The 21,255-nt window shown below is 35.5% G+C and overlaps 1 protein-coding gene across 17 annotated transcripts in view; it reads left to right on the plus strand.

Moving 5' to 3' along the window:
- Nucleotides 1-21,255, plus strand: part of RIMS2 (regulating synaptic membrane exocytosis 2) — a 757,916-nt gene that overhangs the window by 351,279 nt on the left and 385,382 nt on the right. For all 17 annotated transcript variants that reach the window (XR_013178386.1, XM_077167426.1, XM_077167432.1 and 14 more), the window contains one exon: nucleotides 683-1,608. Coding sequence is in view for 16 of the 17 variants with exons in the window: in XM_077167426.1 (XP_077023541.1) it covers nucleotides 683-1,608 (926 nt within the window). In the remaining variant the exon portion in view is untranslated. The remainder of the gene's footprint in view (nucleotides 1-682; nucleotides 1,609-21,255) is intronic.

Consider the following 21,255-nt stretch of genomic DNA (forward strand, 5'->3'; position numbering starts at 1 on the left):
AGAGTTGTTTTGATGAACAAATCAATTTATAATCCAGGAGATGAATAATACATGAAAATACTTATTTATTTTTGGTATTTATTAAATTGCTTGTCTCAAGTGAAAGCAGTAGAGAAGGGTTGAAGACATAATGATGAAACAATGATTTACATGAACCAAGACTGGGAATGATTTAGACAGATAATGAATAAAAGAATGAATAATTTTAGGAGCCAGGACTTAGTCAGAAAATATTCAACTCTTGAGCCAGGTTGGTTTGGTTCATTACCTTTCCAAGTAACTTTCATAGCAGAGTGTCAGGAATAGAGAGACAAGAAGGAGGAATTATTCTACTGAATAACAAATGGGGGTTAGTGTAATAACCCAAACAAGGAAAAGTTACAGGATGAATGCCATATTATAAGAACATCAGAATATGATTGATCTAATTTCAAAACATAAGAATGTTCCATGTATGGTGTGCTAAGTGTTTAATAACCACTACAAAAGTACTTATTAAATTAACAAATAAATTAATATTATTAAAACTTTTTCTATGGAATGTCTTTAAAATGAAATCAGAAACAAAGAGACAAAAGAACTATTTGCTGTTTGAATTTAACTATCAGTCTGCCAGTGAATCACTAAAATGTAAAATCGTTTATGCTGCTCTTTTCATGTGTCTTTTCTTTTGGTTATTTAGGAAAAGAAGTCCATCAGTGTCCAGAGATCAGAATAGAAGATACGACCAAAGGGAAGAAAGGGAGGAATATTCACAGTATGCTTCTTCAGATAATGCAATGTCTCAATCTCCATCAGAATATGCTGATAGACGATCTCAACCTGAACCTCAGTTTTATGAAGAATCTGATCATATAAATTATAGGGATTCCAACAGGAGAAGTCATAGGCGTTCCAAAGAGTATATTGTAGATGATGAGGATGTAGAGAGCAGAGATGAATATGAAAGACAGAGGAGAGAGGAAGAGTACCAGGCACGCTACCGAAGTGATCCAAATTTGGCACGTTATCCAGTAAAGCCACAGCCCTATGAAGAACAAATGCGTATCCATGCGGAAGTATCCCGAGCCCGGCATGAGAGAAGACATAGTGATGTTTCTTTGGCAAATGCGGAACTGGAAGAATCCAGGATTACTATGCTAAGGATGGAACGACCGTCGCGGCAAAGATCTATTTCTGAACGTAGAGCTGCCATGGAGAATCAGCGATCTTATTCAGTGGAAAGAACTCGAGAAGCTCAGGGTCCAAGTTCCTATCCACAAAGGACCACAAACCTCAGTCCTCCCACTCCCCGGAGGAGTCCAATACCCATTGATAGACCAGACATGAGGCGTACTGACTCATTAAGGAAACAACACCACTTAGATCCTAGCTCTGCTGTAAGGAAAACAAAACGTGAAAAAATGGAAACAATGTTAAGGAATGATTCTCTCAGTTCAGACCAGTCAGAGTCAGTGAGACCTCCACCACCAAAGCCTCATAAATCAAAGAAAGGGGGTAAAATGCGCCAACTTTCATTGAGCAGTTCAGAGGAAGAATTAGCTTCCACACCTGAATATACAAGTTGTGATGATGTTGAGATTGAAAGTGAGAGTGTAAGTGAAAAAGGTAAGCACTATTCTAATTGCACATTTCTGTTGTAATTGATTAGATAAAGGTTTTCTTTCTTTGTAGCTTTTATTTCTCAATAGACGTTTAGTAACGTAAAGGAATCATTACCTTTATTATATCTTAGTGGTCGGTCTTGGTCATGTGAAGAGTATTTCAAGTTATAAACAGTGAGTATTTCTATTGTTAATATATTTAAAAGTCTATTGATTCTTTAAATTAATTTTTGCTTTGTTTCTGATATTTTTGCATCATTTGATGGCATATTTTGAAAATATCTATTAACTGCAATTTTAGAAATAGCATTTTTGTGTCTCCTTTTAAAAGTAATATATTCACTAGAGAACATTTGAAAAGAATGCCTTAAAATGTAAAGGATAAAATACAAGTTATCCCAAATCCTTTACCCCAGATCTAACAATTGTTAACATTTTGTTGTATTTTTTCTTATGCATGCATATTTTACGTATTTATCAAATTAATGTTGTACTATATATTGTTTTATCCTGATTTTTTTCAATTGACATATCATACCCTTTTTTCATGCAATTATTTGTTCTTTAAAAATGTTTTTAAATAACTACACTAATATTTTATCAAAGGAGTACACCACAAACTAACTATTTCTTTATTTGGAGTAATTGTAGTTGTTTCCAATTGCTAGAATGAATGATGTTATAAAGGTTATCTTTATACATAATTTTTTCCTACATCTGATTATTTCATATATACATACTCATACTTTAGACTCTTTTAAGCTTTTAATTCAAATTAACACATTACTTTCCAGAAGGTTGTAACACTCTGTATTCCTGCCAGATAGGCTTGAGGTTTCCAGTCTCAAGTGCACCAAATCTTCGTTAAGTTGAATAGACCACACAAAAAAAAGAGCTATTTCTTTGTCATTTTAATTTTAATTTGATTGTGAAGTTGAATGTTTTATATGTTTATGGGCCATTTGATTTCTTCTATGAATTATCTGTTCATTCCTTTTAGTCTCTGTGTCTTTATTCCTATTGGTTTTAGTGTTTCTCATTGATTTATAAGAGCTTTTATACAGATAGAATTTTACCCTATTTAACTGCCATTTGTTTCATATGTATTTTCCTTTTAAATGTTTATCTACTACATTTCTTTGGTCATTTGGTAATATTGAATTTAATTTAGCTGTATCTTTGTATCTTTGGTAATTTTTCCATTACTTTCATCCTTAGAAACTTTTTAGTTATCACTGAATCAGTTAAATATTTACCTGTGTATTTTCTCATGCTTTATTATTTATTTTTTTAACCTTTAATTCTTTAATCTATCTGGAATTTATTTTGGTGTATGCAAAAATGCAACAGATAGGTAAGTATCTAACACACACCCTTCCCCCTACCCCAACAGTTTCTAGCACCATTTTGTACATAATCCATTTGTTGTTCATAAAAATCAAAAGGAATCAATAGGAGAAATCAGAAAGGTGAATAAATATGAAATTAATATAAAATCATTTTATGGTATACCAAAATAAAAATGAATGAAAAGTAGCTCCCACCTAAACTAAAACCAGAAAATATAATTTAAGAATAACTCACAAAACATAAAGGGCCTTTAGAAAGAATGTTACAGAACTTTACTGAGTCACATAAAAGAAAGATATGAGTAGCTTCCTTTAATTTTACTAACTGGGAAGGGTAAAGATGTTAGTTTCTTCCAAATTATTTCTTGGGATAAGTAACTTTCAAGTCATAATCCCATTGAACTTTTGGAATGTCTATTTCTGAAAGACAATCTAGAAAAAAAAAAAAAGACTAGTAAAAATACCTAAGAGTAATGAAGGAGAACTTAGTTGTTCAGATACAAATAAAAGGGCAATAATTGAAAGTATGATGTTGATAGAAAATTTGACAGATCAATGAAATTCTTGTATAGTGTGTTAAAACCAATAAAAGTTTTGGGTTTTTTTTGCTTCAATCTCTCAGTAGTATTTTATAGTTTTCATTGAAAAATTTGAGAGTTAATGGGAGACATTACAACATCTTAACCCTAAATACTCCATGTATATCATGATAATGGGGCCATTCTCCTAAATAACTCCACTGTAATTGGTAGTCAGGAAATTTAACAAGGACATAATATCAACATCTAATATGCAGTCCATATTCAAATTTCCCCAGTTGTCTAATGATGTCCTTTATGGCCATTTATTGCTTTACCAATTTCTATGCATTGCATTTGCTGACATGTCTTCTTTAGTCTCGTTTAATCTGGAAGTTTCCCCTACTTTTAAAAACTTTTCCTGATGTAAAAAATTTTTGAAGGTTAGAGGACATTTGGCAAAGTGCCCCTCAATTTGGAGTTGTCTAATATTTTTCCCCACATACTTTGATTTAGTTTACCTTTTTTGTCAGAACATAGGTGATGTTGTGTGGGCACATGGTGTCGAGCTGCTCTATTATTAAGTTTGGACATTTGGCTAAGGTGGTGTTCTCTAGATTTCTTCATTGTAAAGGTGCGTTTTTGCCTTTATAGTTAATAAGCTATCTATGGATGCTGAGTGAATATGCTTTTTTGGAAGTCTTTCACTTAGTGAAAGACTCATTGATTTATAAGAGCTTTTATACAGATAGAATTTTACCCTATTTAACTGCCATTTGTGTCCATTGATAACTCATTGTCTGAATCAATATTTTTCTGGCGGTTGTAAGCAGTGATTTTCTGCTTCTTTCTACACTTATTATTTGGCATTCTTCTGTAAAGAAGAGCCTTTCTTTTATTTTTTTTCCCCTCCTTTTTTTTTTTTAAAAAAAAAACAACCAGTTTTGGTATGCTTTATTCAACAGACTTGAATCTATTCTCGTCACTGTCCATTTTGATGCTCAGATTGCTCTAGATTTGGCCAGTGGGAATCTCTTCTGATGTCCTGTTGACATGTCCTCATTAGTTTTTGAGCACTTGGACCGATAAGATGTTCCAGACTCAATTTGCACTTTCGTTGTCCCAGCCTGGAAGCATGGAAGCAACCATTTCTCTAAGGAGCCAACCCAGCTTGATTTTTCTCTCCCTCCCTACAACATTGGCTTTTTAATTTTATTTTTAGCTGTGTATTTATCATCCCAATTACTTTTTTTTTGAGAAAAATAACATATATGCAAAAAAGCAATAAATTTCAAAGCACATTGCATCAATTAGTTGTAGAACAGATTTGACTTTGATATGGGTTACAATACCACAGTTTTAGGCTTTTACTGCTAGCTGCTCTAGGAAACTGGAGACTAAAAGAAATATCGGTATAATGATGTAACAGTCATAGTCATTTGTTAAACCCTACCTTCTCTGTATAATTCCACCATCACCTTAGTTCTTTCCCCCACTCTTTACAGGTATTCGGACTATTCCCATCCTAACTTTTCCATGTTGAAAGAGGCTGTCAGTAATATGGGATAGGGGATGGAACTTCTTGATGTTCTAGAGAGGCTGACACCTCTGTATTTCAGGACTTATCTGGTCCAGGGACCCATCTGGAAGTTGTAGGTTTCTGGAAAGTTACTGTAGTGCATGTAACCCTTGTGGAATCTTACATATTGCCCTAGGTGTTCTTTAGGATTGGCTGGAAGAGTCCTGGTTGGGGGCTGGCAGGTTATAGTAGCAAGGTCTAACCGAAGCCTGTGTAAGAGAAACCTCCAGAGTAGCCTCTCGACTCTTTGAACTCTTTCTACCATTGATACTTTCTTTGTTACACTCCTTTTCCCCTTTTTGTTCAGGATGGAATTGTTGATCCCATGGTGTTAGGTCTGGATTCATCTCTGGGAATCATCTTTAGCTATGTCACCAGGGAGATTTTCACCCCTGGGGAGGGCAATGATTTCACTTGCAGTGTTGGGCTTAGAGAGAGGGAGGCCACATTTGAGCAACAAAAGACATCCTCCAGAAGTAACTCTTAGGCATGCCTATAGGTAGTCTAAGCTTCTCCACTACCTACATAAGCTTCACAAGAGTAAGCTTCATGATTGAGGGCATGGCCTATTGATTCTAGTGTCCCTAAAATTTGACACAGTATCAGAGGATTCCCTGATGGTAAGGTTTAATAGATCCATATTCTTTCTCCCCTCCCTCAGGGGATTTTGCCAACTCTTTTTGATTATCTGCTTAATATACACTAGGATGTATCCAGGCATTACAATAATCTATACAGGATTAAAGGACCTCTTTCTTATTCTGTGCTCCCTGTGTTTCAATTTGTCAAATGTGTTATACAGATAGTTTGAATTAGATTATGCACTACAGAAAATTTCAGTTACAGGTGAAATAAACCTTTCTTCCATTGGTCTCAAAGAGTATGTGTGGTTCTAAAATATAAGCACTGTCTTCCTTCCCCCTATGTTCTGAATTACTTTAACCCCAACCTGTTCGGCTTCGTTTTTATCTCAAAATATCAGGTTATATATATAAAACATCCTCTCAAAACCCAGAAATAATAATCACCACTACAGACTTAATGTATCTGCTCTAAAAGTTTACAATCTAGGCCCCTGTTTTCTTATAAGCATTTTCTAAAGGTGACCATATCATTCTTGTTCTTTTGTTTCTGACTTATTTTGTCTCACCAAATGTCCCATATGTTCATTTACATCGTTGCGTACCTCTTAACTTTGTTCCTTTTTGTAGCAGCACAACTTTCGTTCATAAGTATACACCATCATTCACCAACATATGTTCGTCAGTGCATCCTTTAGCAATGTGCATTCATCGGGCATCATGTATAGGGCCCAAAGTCTACAGTCCATCAACATTCTCAATTTTAGATAACGTCATTGTTCACAAAAGAAAGAAAACCTAAACACACCCTTGCCAAATAGGAAATCTAAACCTCCTCTTAACTCTTGTCTCTCCCCCATTATTTACCTCTGCTATTGCTGTAGTAGTGCTGATGGTTTCCTTTTGAACATAACTCATAGCATGCTATGGGTGTTTTCCCCCGTACCCTGGACTTAAACACTTTTTGTACAAGTATCACATCTTTGAAGTGATTCTTGTGAGAACTAATTAATATTTCTAGTGTTAATCGGTGGAACATGCAGATCTATACAATCCCTTTCAATCTTGTTCATCTTCAATATGGTAATATTACTTATAGACCCACCAGAGAATCACCTTCACTCCTAGCTATTCCCTTACTTGGAGTTCAACCTCATTAGCTAACACCATCTCTAGCTTCTATGTATCTCTAAATCTTCTATATTCTGTATTATAAGCCTCTGATTACCTTTACGCTAGTCATAAAAGTGGAATCATACAGTATCTGTCCTTTTGCGTCTGGCTCATTTCACTCAACATTATAACCTCAAGGCCCATTCATCTTGTCATGTGCTTCAGGATGTCATTTTGTCTTACTATTGCATAATATTCCATTGTATGTATATACCACATTTTGTTGATCCACTTGTCTGTTGATAGGCATTTGGTTTGTTTCCATCTTTTGGTGATTGTGAATAATGCTGCTATGAACATTAGTGTGCAAATATCCGTTTGTATCATTACTTTCAGTTCTTCCAGGTATATACCAAGTAGTGCTATTGCTGGGTCATAGGGCAACTCAATATTTAGTTTCCTAAGGAACCATCAAACTGTCTTCTATAATGACTGCACTATGATACATTCCCACCAGCAGTGCATTTGTGTCCCAGTTTCTCCACATCCTCTCCAACATTTATTATTTCCTCTTTGTTTAAAAGCAGCCATTCTTATGAGTGTGAGGTGGTATCTCATAGTCTTGTTTTGCATTTCCCTTATAGCCAATGAAAATGAGCATTTCTTCACATGTTTTTGAGCCATGTGTAATTGCTTTTCAGAAAAATACCTATTCATATCTTTAGCCCATTTTATAATTGGGTTGTTTGTTGTTTTGTTGTTGAGTTGTATGATTTCTTTGTATATACAGGAAATCAAATCTTTTTCCAGTATGTGATTTCCAAATATTTTCTCCCATTGATTTGGCCGCCTCTTCACTTTTCAACAAATTCTTTTGCGGTGCAGAAGCATTTGATTTTGAGGAGTTCCCATTTATCTATTTTTCTTTGGTTGCCTTTACTTTGGGTATAAAGTTTAAGATATAAGATAGGGGTCCTCTTTCATTCTCTTGGCTATTGATATCCTGTTCTTCTGTGCCCAATTATTGAGAAGACTATTTTGTCTGAGTTCAGAGGATTTAGGAGCCTTGTTAAAAATCAGTTGACCATAGATTTAATGGTCTATTTCTGAACTTTCAATTTGATTCCATTGGTCAGTGCTTCTGTCTTTGTGCCATTCGATTCTGTTTTGACCACTGTGGCTTTATAATAGGTTTTAAAGTCAGGGAGCGTTAATCTTCGTACTTCATTCTTCTTTTTTAGGGTGCTTTTAGCTATTTGGGGTCTCTTTCCCTTCCAATTTCTTGTAAGCAGCATATAGCTGGATTACATTTCTTAATCCATTCTTCCATTCTGCTAATCTGTATTTTTTTTTTTTTTTAACATGGACAGACACCGGGAATTGAACCCGGGTCTCCGGCATGGCAGGCGAGAACTCTGCCAGTGAGTCACAGTGGCCTGCCCTGTATTGTATCTTTTAATTGGTAAGTTTAGTCCATTAGCATTCAAAGTTATCTCTGAAAAGGTGTTTCTTGAATCCACCGTCTTATCTTTTTTAAATTTTAGTTGTCAGATCTATATATTCTTTTCCCTCTTTCTCTTTTTATCCTTTAAGTTACCTTTACTGGTACTCTTTAATTCTGTGCCCTCCTTTGGACCTCCCTCTCCTGTCTTTTTTTTTTTTTTTCCAGCTGGCAGATCTCCTTTGAGTATTTCTTGTAGGAGCAGTTTCGTTTTGACAAATTGTTTTGGGACTTCTTTGCCTGTGAAAACTTTAATTTCTTTTTTGATTTCAATTGAAGGACAGTTTGGCTGGGTGCAGAATACTTAGTTGGAACTCTTTCTCTTTTAGCATCTTGAATATATCACACCACTGCCTTCCCGCCTCCAGGGTGCTAGTTGAATAGTCTGAGCTCAGTCTTATTTGGTTTCTCTTGTATGTAGTATATTGTTTTTCTCTTGCCCCTTTCAGGATTTTCTGCTTCTCTTCAACATTTAACAGACTGATTAATATGTGTCTTGTGGAAGGCCTATTTGCGTTTATTCTGTTTGGTGTTTGTTGGGCTTCTTTTGCTTTTATATTTATGTCCTTTATAAGGGTCGGGAAGTTTTCCTCCATTGTATCCTCAACTACTCTTCCTAGCCCTTTACTCCTCTCCCCTCCTTCTGGGAAACCAATGATTTTTTGCATGCTTTGTTTTGTCTATCATTTCCCTAAGATCCAATTCAATTTTTTCCATCTTTTTTGGCATTTGCTGTTTTGAGTCTTCAAAGTCAGTTATCCTGTCCTCTATATCACTTATTCTTTCTTCTGTCTCTTCAAATCTGGTGTTGTGTGCCTCTAGTATGTTTTTTATTTTGTCAATGGAGTCTTTAATCTCTGTGATATCTGCTATTTTTCTATTTATTCTTTCAAATTCCTCTTTATGGTCTTCTACTGTCTTTTTTATTTCCTTTATGTCATTTGCTATCCCACTTATTTTATTAAGTAGGAGTTGTACGAATATCTTTGATTAGTTGTTCCATCATCTGTGTGTCTACTGTTGTTTAAATTTGGTCAATAGGCAAGGCTGTATCTGTCTCCATTGTGATATGCTTAGTGATCTTCTGTCTTCGTAACATTTAAATATCTTGATTGATTTACTTTGGAAGTTGATTTCTTTCAGTAGTCTAAGGCCTTGTGTTTGTAGAATGGTTGTACTGAAGGGAGCAGGATATGTGGTGGGGCACTCAGTGTGGCGATTTGTTTCAGGGCAGGTATAGGCACAGGTTGGAGATGTTACACTGATGCTTGTGAACGTGGGAGCCCAGCGGCCAGGGAGGATGTAGCTGTGTGAATGCACGGGTCTGGAGGGTGTAACCCTGGTATGTGTTGGTCTAAGGCACGGGGCCCTCTGTGAGCATGCATAGAGCTGTGGCAACAGGTTGGTGCTATGCCTTCATGGATTGGGGCAGATGTGACTGAGCTATGCAGGTGAGCACCTTCTCTGTGTGCATGCACAGCTCTAGGACTGCTGTAAAAGTGCGGTTGCCAGAGCTGAATGATGTGATTGGGGATCCGTGCACATGCATGGGCCTAGGAATGCCATAAACTGATGTGCAGAGCTCACTGTTGGCAGGGTGACACTGTGGGCAGGGTTGCTGGGGTAGCCTGGGTATGGAGGTTAGTGCCCACAGCCTTTGTGCGCTGGCAGTAGCCTACATGGAAGAGGGAGGGAGAGGTAGTGCTCAGAAGGGGTGCAGAAGAGGTGGGTTGGGCTGCACTTGGGGTGGGGGTGTGAGGCAGGTACGTGCACTGGGTGCTGGTGGGGTTAGGGCTCCTGGAGCGCGTGGGATGGGAGTGGGTGATGGGGTTTGGATGTGTGGGGTATAAGGTGAGTGGCCAATCAAGGGGGTGTGCTAATGAGGGTAGCGCGCCCAAGGAACACGTCCTGGCTTACTTCCTAGTCCCCGGCACCTGTCCATGCACACTCGTGGGCTCCGCACCTCCGTGCCAGGCTCCGACTCTCTGCCTCTCAGTTTCTTGGTCACTGCAACTAGGGCTGCCCCATGCAGTGCAGAAGTCTCCCCCAGGTCAGTGGCACTCCAGAATCGCCACCTCAGTAGCCCTCCTGTCCCTTCTCTAACTTTTCGTAGAGCAGGGCTAATCTCGAGCTACTCTATTTGGCCATCTTCCGAAAAGTTTAATTATTACAATATTAACATGAGTCTTTCAGTCTCATCCTTAAATTATAAAATGAACTCAACATATGGAAATTACATGGACGTAATTAATTAATCTGTTATTTCATCATATCTTTTCTAAAGTTAGGATGCTTTTGATTTTATAAAAAATCAAGTTGCAAATGCACTTTATGAATCTTATTGGGAGTCAAAATTATATAATGTAAATATGTGCAGATTAAGAAGGTAAACTAGCTCAAGGTTAATTTGTAAAGTGTACAGCCAGAGGTAGATTTACTAATGGGAATAAAGGATAATATTTCATTGCCTGATAAATTACAACATTTAAAAATTTTTAAATTGGTAATTCCTTCACTTGGCACAAATATTTCCTTATTAACTATGGATAAAATACCATTTTAAGCATTTGAGTAGAGATGAAGGATTGCTTTTTAGTGTGTGTGTATGCTGCATGGCGGGGTCACATTTCTCTCATTTTTCCATGAGAGTATCCCATTTTTTGCAGTACCATTTGTTGAATTTTTGTGGTGGTTGTTTCTTTGTTTTTGTTAGTTTCTTTATTTGGGAAGTGCATGGGCCGGGATTCGAACCCAGTTCTCCCACATGGCAGGTGAGAATTCTACCACTGAACTACCCTCACACTCCACAAAGGATTGTTTTTAATGGAAAACTTGGCACTAGAGTAGGTACCAAGAAAAAATATCTTGCAAGTTTCTTTTTGTGGCATATTTGAGAAGTTACTTAGCTAGCTGAGTGAAAAATTATAGACCAGTTGCTTAAATTAGCTTGGCATACGATAATATTTTAACTTAAAATGGATGCTCCATTAAATTCGGTTAAAATTCAAGAACTTATGCCTAGATTTTGATATTTAATAACATTTTAAAATTTTGATGATGAAATTGTTAGAAGAATAGAAAAAATATATACTTTTGTGAAGGACATAATATTATTGACTGATAGGAGTGCCAGAGCAAATACCCTGATGCTATTACAGGCCAATTATACTTGAGTTGAAAAAGCATTGAGATAGCTGACAAGTTGAGTCTAAGATTAATTCAATATTTCAAAAAATATGCAGTAGATTAATTTGTTCATCTTGTTTTTCATTTAACTATATTATATTAGATGCCAATAATCTATAGTAATTGAGGGTGAAGCACAAAATATAAAAGTGTTTTCTCTTGTCTTACAATTTCTCCTTTTTGTGGAACAGAAGGAAAAACTTGGGACTATAAATGTGACTTCATTTATACTGACTGATTCATTAAAAAAAAAAAAGCTGTATCTAGGATAGGCTTTTATTTTTATTAATGTGTGCCAGAAATGTTAAGCAGGTCTTTCTAGAGAAGGTTTGGCAGCAGGAGAACCTTACTCCTTATCTAAACCTTAACATTTGGGATATACAATATAATTTTATTGCATGTGAGAAAGTATCCTTTTAATAGGAAGTTACAGTTGAGAGACTGATCAGATAATACAGTTTGGAGCAAGGATGGGAGAGTATGGTGTATGGGGTAAATCTGGCCCTGCCACTTGCTTTTGTGTATTGCCTATTTTTGAGCTAGAATGGTTTGTACATTTTTAAATGATTGGAAAAAAGTCATTAAAATAATATTTAATGTGATAATTATTCGAAATTTGAACTTATGTTTATAAACAAAGTTTTATTTAAACATGTTCTTTTATTTATATATTGCCTATGAGTGCTCTTGTGCTACAACTACAGAATGAAGTAGTTGTGACAGAGACCATATGTAGTGCTCTTTCTGCTTTACACTGCTGTTCAGAGTGCTGCAAATCACTGTGACACATTTAAAACTCAACAATGTTTTGGGTGCCATACATATCGTGACAGTGTAGCATTTAAGTTTTTATTACCAGTGCATACTCATCATGTCACAACAAGATTAGAGAAAAGGTATTTTGAATGTCATGCTTTTAAGGCACACGGAGCGTGATTATCTTGTTATCGAATTAGATGGCAAAGCATTATGTTTATTATGCAGTGTCACTATAGCTGTGCCACAAGGAAACTATATGTTGACATTACTAGATAAAGCACCCATCACAATATTACCAGCTCACAGGGGAGAAAAGATAAGAAAAAGTTGAAAATTTGAAATGAAATATGTCAACATAGTAGAATATCTCCACAAAAATGAAAAGTAAAAGTGAGGCTGTAGAGAAAGTAAGTGTCCAAGTTGCTCATTTGTTAGCCAACCTAAGAAAGCTGTTTACTAGTGGTGAGGTAATTAAATTGTGTTTGAATATAGCAGCTGAAGTAATGTGTCCAGAGAAAATTAACATGCTAAAGACTAATAGTCTGTTGGAGAGAATAGTTGCTTCAATATTTGAGGACATTGGTCAATTAAAAAAGAAGGCAAATGATTGCAAGTGGTTTCCCTTGGCTCTTGACAAGTCAACGAGTTTTACCAGTACTGCTCAGTTGTTTATTTGGAGTCAATGCTGAATTTGAAGTAATTGAAGAATTACCCCCTACAAATAGTCTGAGAATATTTTCAAAGTTGAGAGAACACTAATTTGGTACAGCCTGGAGAGAAATCTGCTGAAATGCATGACGACAAAAATATGTGTGGAGCCACAAGAATCTTAGTTGGACAAACATTTTGTGAAAATGTGGGGTATTAAAAGCCTAAGGTTATTAATCGAATTAATTACCAGCAGGTACTTAATGGAAAGCATTTCAGTCTATCTTGCATTATTGAACCAGTAGTGTCAATGGTGAACTTCTACTCTTACAGACTTAATCATTGTCAATTCCATGAATTTTGGTCAGAAATAGAAGCTGAATATCTGACTTTCTCTACCACACAGCAGTTCAGCAGCTTAGCAATGGTAAAGTTTTAGTTCCTTTTTTCTGTTTTAGCTCAGGGTTGATACTAAATATTTTTATAATGAAAAGAGCTTCCCTTAACCGTATTATTGAACGAAGAATGGCTTTTTGGCTTTTGAAATTGCCTTTTGTACAAACTTCATCTTTCTTAATGAATGTAACCTACAAGTATGAGGTAAAACAATGATTATAAGAGAAACTTATCCTTTAGTAAAACTTTTTTCTACAACTAATGTCTTTTAAATCACAAGTAATGTCAATTTTCTTTATCATTTTCCATGATGTCAAAAGTTAAAACAAAAAAGGAAGATCTCCATTCTCATACCCATACATAGCAGAAATATTTTCTGAGCTCAAAAAAAAACAACGTTCCCCTAGTGTTTATTGGACCTCCGTGCAAATGCAAAGAAATTTTCCATATTTTAAAATCCATTTAACTATGCAATTGAGGAGCTTCCCTATAATTTTTAATTAGAAGTGATTAGTCTGTAGTGTAATGACAGGGTAAAAGATAAAAATTAAGAGAAGAATCTAATAAAAATCTATAAATATCTTACAAGTGATGAATATGTTAAATTAAAATCATATGCTTGTAGATTGATATCAGTTTTGGGCAATACCTGTCTGTAAGGAGAGCAATTTTTGAAGATGAAATAAATTTTATTACTGATCAGTATCAACAGATAAACATTTGCCATCACTTTTGATGATAGGAAACACTACCTTTGAACCCTAGTTAAGTGAAATGTTATCCCCAAATGTGTAAACCTGTACATCAAAAAAATTTACTCAATTATTATTATAGTATTTTGAATTCCACCAATAAAAATGTGGAAATTTGTCTTTGCTCTTGTTATGTAAGTACCTATATTATGTCTTTACATTTTCTCTTTCCTACAAACCCTAAAATATTTACTCAGTGGCCCTTTGTAGATAAAGTTTGCTCACTCTGGTTTATGGTACTTATTGCTCATTTTAAATAAAATTATCTTGAAATCAGTTAATGATATTTTCCAAAAACTAAATCATCTGTAATATTTTTTAATTTTTTAAAAGTGCTGAAACACTGTTATAATGCATTTGTTTTTTTTTTTTTGCTGGACATTCTAAGCATTTTTGCTCTCATTGATGAAATAGCTTAGAGGTAAACAGATGTAACCTCAGACATTTACTATGTGACCTTGGTCACATTCTATAGTTTCTAATATTTACTTTTCTCATCTGTAAAATGTGGATAATGGTGCTTTTATGATAAGGTTATGGTAATGATTAATAACATATTAAAGCATCTAGTATGGTCCCTGGTATGCACTAAGCTCGAAAATATATTGTCAAATATTGTTTTGAAATAAATGACTGATCTACGAGAGGAGAGACTTTGAAAATGTATTTGTTTTTCACTGATGTGTCTTCAACACTTAGAGCAATTCCTGGCACATGTAAGTTCTATAATATTTGTTGAATGAATTTATGAATCATTTAAAAAGTATTTTAGTGAATTCTTCCCTGGGCTTTAAGTATAAAATTTCATTGTTATTGTAGGTTAGGAGTGAGGTGGAATATCTTCTTCCATATTATCAGGTAGGCATAAGGTTTTGCACCAAATGGTTACCATTATTTCTTCATGTTGGTGTGAGTAAAAAGATCTAGTAAATAGTCTTTTTGATCCTGTATACTGATACACACACATACATACATGCGCAATGACTTTTTAAATCTGGATACAAACTTTCCTATCAGTTTGTCACAGAGTTAGTTACTATTAGGCTTTTGGATTTTTTTAGTTCCAGTTCTATGTAGTGGAGTAATATTCCTTTGTTACACTTTTACTTTTATGTGAAGGGAAGGAATGATAAGTAGTCTGCTGTTACCAGTAGTCTGAATCATTTAATCTAGGAACTTGATATCCCAGAATTAAACTGTACAATTTTTGAGATTATAGATTCACTTTACTTTCTCCGACAGTGATCAAGTATATACTGGATTAGATTTCAAATTGTGTTTGAGAGAAGACAGTTTTGTGGCTAGGGTGGACGTTATCTTTCAGCTCCGAACTTTTTCTTCTTCACTCAATTTGTCATGTTGGCCCTGAAATTCTGCAGATCACATTTCTGCTTTGTCTCCACCAGTGTGGGATGCCTCAGGGAGATTGTAAGGATGGAAAAGAAAGAAGGGACTTGCTTCTTCCTGTTTGCTTTCCACCTGCTTTCAGTTCCTGTGAGTGGCAGGCTGGTAACACTGTGGCAGTGACAGTTTCTATCTGTATGAGAACTTTAAATTTGCAATTTTTCCAGGAGTTTTATTAACATTTGCAAAACCAGGCTTATGCATCCTCCCTCAGAGACACCACATCAGTTGAACGGTACCCTATATCAGAGGTCTGGAATACGGCCCCAAAGGGACTCTCAAGTGAGGCCGGGAACACTGTCACTAGCTGAACATGAGCCCTCCCTCCTCAGAGGTTTGAGTTTTACTTTCTTAGGGCCCCTTCTCAACACTTCTACTATTAGTAATAGTAGCCCTTTGTTCTCCCCGCCTTATGGGTGGGTTGTAGCTACTTCCTATAATTGCTACCTTTGTAATGGTTTAGTATTCTCTTTTTATCTTTTGATTTACCTACTTAACATACCTAGTGATAGTTCTTCAGATTAAATTTTCTCTGTTAAATAGCTAGTGTGTTTTGTGTCTTGTCACTGGACCCTGACTGGTTAAAAAAAAAAAAAAAAAGAAAGAGAAAGATCAGAGGCTGTAGGTCTAGATTACAAAGGATGGAATTTGGAGATTAATTTGGCCATGTTCTCAGGATTTGGACTTTGATTTGGAGAATATATTAGACCCTTCCTCTTATTTATATCTTCCTTAGATTCCTACAGCTAGATTTAATGTATTCAAAGTATTAGAACTTGTCCATATATAGAATGAATTCAGGATATACCTGATAAGATAAGTTTTTGATATTAATCCTACTATCTGATATAGCTTGGAATGAAATCATGCTGTACTTAACTAAGGGATTTAATCTCAAAAATTTAATTTTTAGCTGTTAACTCTGCCATAAGTGATGATAGTGATGATAGGGTATTGGATTTACTGAGGAAGGTATCAAGTATGACTTCTAAGTTTTAGGGAGTAATTGAGTGGATAGTGCTATCATTTCTGAAATGAGGTATCCTAGGAGAGGATCAAGTATGGATAGAAAATCAATAATTCCATTTTGGAAATGGTATTAATTTCTAAAATGTTAAGTTGTAAGTGACAGACACTCAAACTGGTTTGGGAAAACAATAGTGTATAGTCACTCATAAAATAGAATCATACAGGAATCTACTATTGGGTACAACTGAATCCAGTATATAAAGTATTTTATGAAAAATATGTCTATCACTCAGTTCTGCTTTCTTCTTTGTCGACCTCATTCTTAGGCAGGCTTTCTCATGTGGTAGCATAAAGAGTCCTACCTGTTTAGCAATTCTGAGTAAGAACGTCTTTACCTTCTCTCAATAGTTCTAACAGATGTCCTGGCTTTATTTTCACTGGACTAATTTGAATCATCTCTTCATCTTGAGCTAATCTTGTGGCAAGGAGAACAGAATATGCTGATTGTCTGAGAATGGGTCATGTACCTACTCCTACATCAGCCTCACTTGAACCAAATGCAATGAGAGAGAACAGGGAAGAACTGATTCCCCAAAGGAAGTGTCAGAGTAAGCAACCATGAGAAGAGTGAATGGGTACTTGAGAGACAAAAACAACAGATGTCTACTGCTGAAATATGAACTTTGAAATGCTTATGAGGTATTAAAGTGGAGATGTATATATCAGATATACAGTCTGAAGCAGTGTTCTCTGGAGGTATAAAGTTAGTAGTCATAAAACTGTGGGAATTAATTAAGTTATTCAGAAAGAGAATGGAGAAAGAATGAGTGTGCTCTGAATTGAGTGCTAAGGAATGTCAACAAATAATAGTCAAATGTAGGAGAAGGAACCTACAAAAAGTGTAGCCATTGAGGAGGAAGGAAAACTGAGTTAAAGCAAAATTGGGAGTAAAGGATATCGTCACAACTGAGAGGAGAGTGCTTTATTAAGGGAAAGATAAGACATATAAATGCATAAAGGTCCAGTAATTTGAGAATAGTAAAATGCCGTTGGATTTGGCAACATGGTGTTAACCTAGACAGGAGCTCTTTCAATTTGATTATGAGGGTGGTTGCTGGATTGCACAGAACTGAAGAGTAAATGAGTTGTAAAGAAGTGAAGATAACATATTTACGCTACACATAAGTGGGCTTTTGTGATCCAAGGTAGGCAGCACGACCCTCTCAAGAGGAGGCTTGGGATTAATGGGGAGTTGGGATCACAAAATTGTAATCATTAGCTAGGGAGCAATTCTTTCTATTTTTCTTCTTAGGTTTTATCCATAAGAAGGGCTTTTTGAGGAAAAATTCTGGGTGGGCCGGCATGTTTCAAAGCAGATGGACAGCTCAATTTGTTTCCCTACATAATCCCGTTCTCCCTGGAGCTGCTTGTCTCCCTCCTCTTGCAGGGCATAGCCTGGATAAGAACACATTTAGAAGCAGATAAAGTAAGCCCGGCATAGTAAATTTCAAGCATGGACTCCTATGGTACACAATTGATATTTTCAGTAGGGGACTAGTGAAATGTAAGTGAAGATTTAATTTCAATGGAATTTAAGATGCTCCTGATACTTGCCATTCTCTTGTACCCAAATCTTGATATAATAATGATTATATCAGTTAATTAGTGGAATGGACTGTTGAATAAAATATCAGGATCTATGGAAATGATTAGATTTAATGAATTAGCAGAATGTTGAGAACAAGTTAGATGATGAGTAGGATGAAGGATATCAAGAAAGTAATATACTAAAAGAATAAAAGAAGGATATTATAATTCTTGGTTAAGGATAAATGGTAAAAATGGAATGCTTTTCAATCTCTTTACATCAAATACATTTTAGATATAATTATCTTTCTACAAAACAGTAAACATGCTTAATAGTGCATTCTTGTATGTGTAGGAACAATGCTGAGTCAGACAATCGAGTTTCAAATTTTATTCTGATAGATTATTTTAAAAGCTACTTTATTTCCACATTAGTATTCTATGTATGTTTAGAATCTTTTAAAGAAAATTCTCTGAGCCTCTTATTCTCTATGGGACTACTGCCCTGTTTTTAAATTAAGCTTACCTGGGGTTTGATTAACGTAGAATTTGAGTTCTTCTATTCTTGAGATAGAAGAAAGATACAACTCTCCAAATTTTTACCAAGGAAACAGGAAATATGTACTTCTGATTTCAAACTTTAGATGTGTCCTCCCCCCAAAAATTATGACGATAAACTATATCTTTATTCATTTGATTCTACAAATATAGGAGCCAGTTCTAGCCACCAAGCTAGATGCTTGGATTCCTGTGGTATAAAAGGTATATGTCTACCTTTGTTTGCTTTTTTAATCTTGGAATATTTAAAATTTCATCTGTGTTTGTGAAGATATAAAATTCTTGATCGACAGTTTTTCTTTTTCTCTTCCAGCACTTTGAACATGTCATTCAACTTTTTTTGGCCTCCATTTTTCTGTTGAGAAGTCAGTTATTAATTGAATTTTCATTTCTCTTTACATGATGAGTCTTATTCATTGTTGTTTTTAACATTTTCTAGTTATTGAATTTCAGCAATTTGATTTTGATATGTTTAGGTGGGATTCTCTTGCTTACCTCCTACTTAGGGATCATTGAGCTTCTTGGATTCATAAATTCCTTTCCTTAAATTTGGGAAGTTTTTGGCCATGGTTCTTCAACTATTTTTTATGCCATTTTTCTCCTCCCAGAAATCCCATTGCATATATGTTCATATGCCTGATATTTTCCCATAGGTCTCTGAAGTTCTTTCCATTTTTCTTCAATATTTTTTCTTTCTCTTCTTCAAGTAGATTACTTCTATTGATCCTTGTTAAAGTTCACTAATACTCTCATCTGCCATCTCAAATATGCTGTTGAACTCATGTAATGGATATTTCATTCTCTAGAATTTTCATTCCCATCTCATTTTTTTTTACAGTTTCTATTTCTCTATCGAGAGTCCCAATTTGTTGAATCATTGTCATAATATTTTTGTACAAATCTTTGACATGGTTTTTCTTTCATTTTTTTTAAACATATTTAAAACAGTTGCACTGAAATTCTTATTTTCCAAATCCATTATTTGGGTCTGCTTAGAGTCAGATTCTCTGGCTACTGCTGTTCTTGGTTATGGGTCACATTTTTCTGTTTCTTTGTATGTAGCATAATTTTTGGTTGAAACTGGACATTTTAGATAATATATTACTATAGCTTTGGATTCTTATTTATTTTCCTGAGGATTGTCTTGTCTTATCTTTCTTTTCTTTTTTAGTAACTTTCCTGGACTTAAAGTGTGGAATCTGTCCTCCCTGTGGTATGTGTCCACTGATGTGTTTGCTCAATTTTTTCATTCTATATATACTTTCTAGTGCAGCTTCCTAGATTTTACTCCTGTGTCTGCATAGCTTAATTATCAGCCAAAGATTTGGGCAGAGGTTCTGCTCATTTTTCTTGAGCCTATAAAGTTGCCACCTCTGCCAGTAAATCTGTACATGGCATGGAGATACCAAACACAGTTCAGCCAGTTCTCAAATCACCCTTGGGCCTCAATTTTACTGGGCTTCCTCAGATTTCCCTTGCACATGGTGTAGTTTTCCAATCAGCTTGATATGTGTTCACAGCTTACCTAGCTTTTCTGTAGGTCTCTCATTTCCAAGGTTTTCCTTTAAATTTCTGACTAGTCTGCCATTCACCCTATGTGGGACTGCAAAATTCAGTTAGAATGGCTGTGGATTTTCCCTATTTGTTTTTAAATGAGTTGGCATCTTTTATCTGACAAAGCTATGGGTTCTCACTTCCACCTCAAACCAAGTTTTAACTTCTGGTAGCAAAACTTCTGGGTTTCCCAGCCAGCCAACACTGGTAAAACTATTGATCCTGCCTAAAGAGATTGGGTGTAATAGGAGCAGCTTCAGATAAGAAGGTAAAAAACTTGTATTGTTATTTTCTGAAACTCTGGCGGTTTTCAAGTATAAACACTTCTCAATGTATCTGCCTTTTGAGAAAATTTCCAGAACAATGCAGTTGTTGCTTTTGATATATTTTCCTATATACTTGATTTTTGTGGAGATAATTAGTTGACACTTCACACCATTCTTACCAGAAGTCCCTCCTTCCTCAAGATTTTATAAATATGGTATTTAGGAAGAGTTCAGCTGGGTAATTTTTCTTTTTCATGTAGTGTTGATAGAAGTTAATTGGTGGAATTTAGCTGGTAGGGTGGTTAATCTGGAAGGTTCAAGATGACTTCTCTTGTACAAAAGGCTCCTTGACAGGATGGTTGAAAGACTCCTTGGCTGGGATTATCAACTGTTACACCTACATTTTGCTTCTCCAGCATAGCCATTTCTAGTTAGTAGGGCTTTGTATATAGTGCTTACAGCTCATAGAGATAGGGTTCCAAGAAACCATCTATTCTGACACAGCTTTGAAGTTATGCAGCATCATTTCTACCATATTTTACTGGTTACAAATATATCACAATGCATACAAAGGGATAGGTCTGCAAAAGGGCATAAATGCTGTGATATCTAATTCATTGGGCAACTATTGTTAGAGTCCAGCTACCAAAAAATGCTTTTAAACTGTTATAAAATGATCTTTATTATTATTTTTTACTCATTCCCATGACTCTTCTCTAGAAATCCTTTTCTCCAGCATTTCAGTTTTGCTTTCTTCTACCCCACTGCCCAACCAGCCAAGCCATTTGCCTCTTCCTAGGTGTATATGTATTCTTACCCCATGACACATCTCTTTCTACACAAAGTGGATGACTGGGTATACCATTTAAAGCTCTCCCCATTGGGAACATCTTCCTCACTGTTGTTTTTCAGGGCAACCCCTGAATGGGGC

This window comes from Tamandua tetradactyla, chromosome 6, assembly GCF_023851605.1.
Source record: "Tamandua tetradactyla isolate mTamTet1 chromosome 6, mTamTet1.pri, whole genome shotgun sequence".
NCBI lineage: Eukaryota > Metazoa > Chordata > Mammalia > Pilosa > Myrmecophagidae > Tamandua > Tamandua tetradactyla.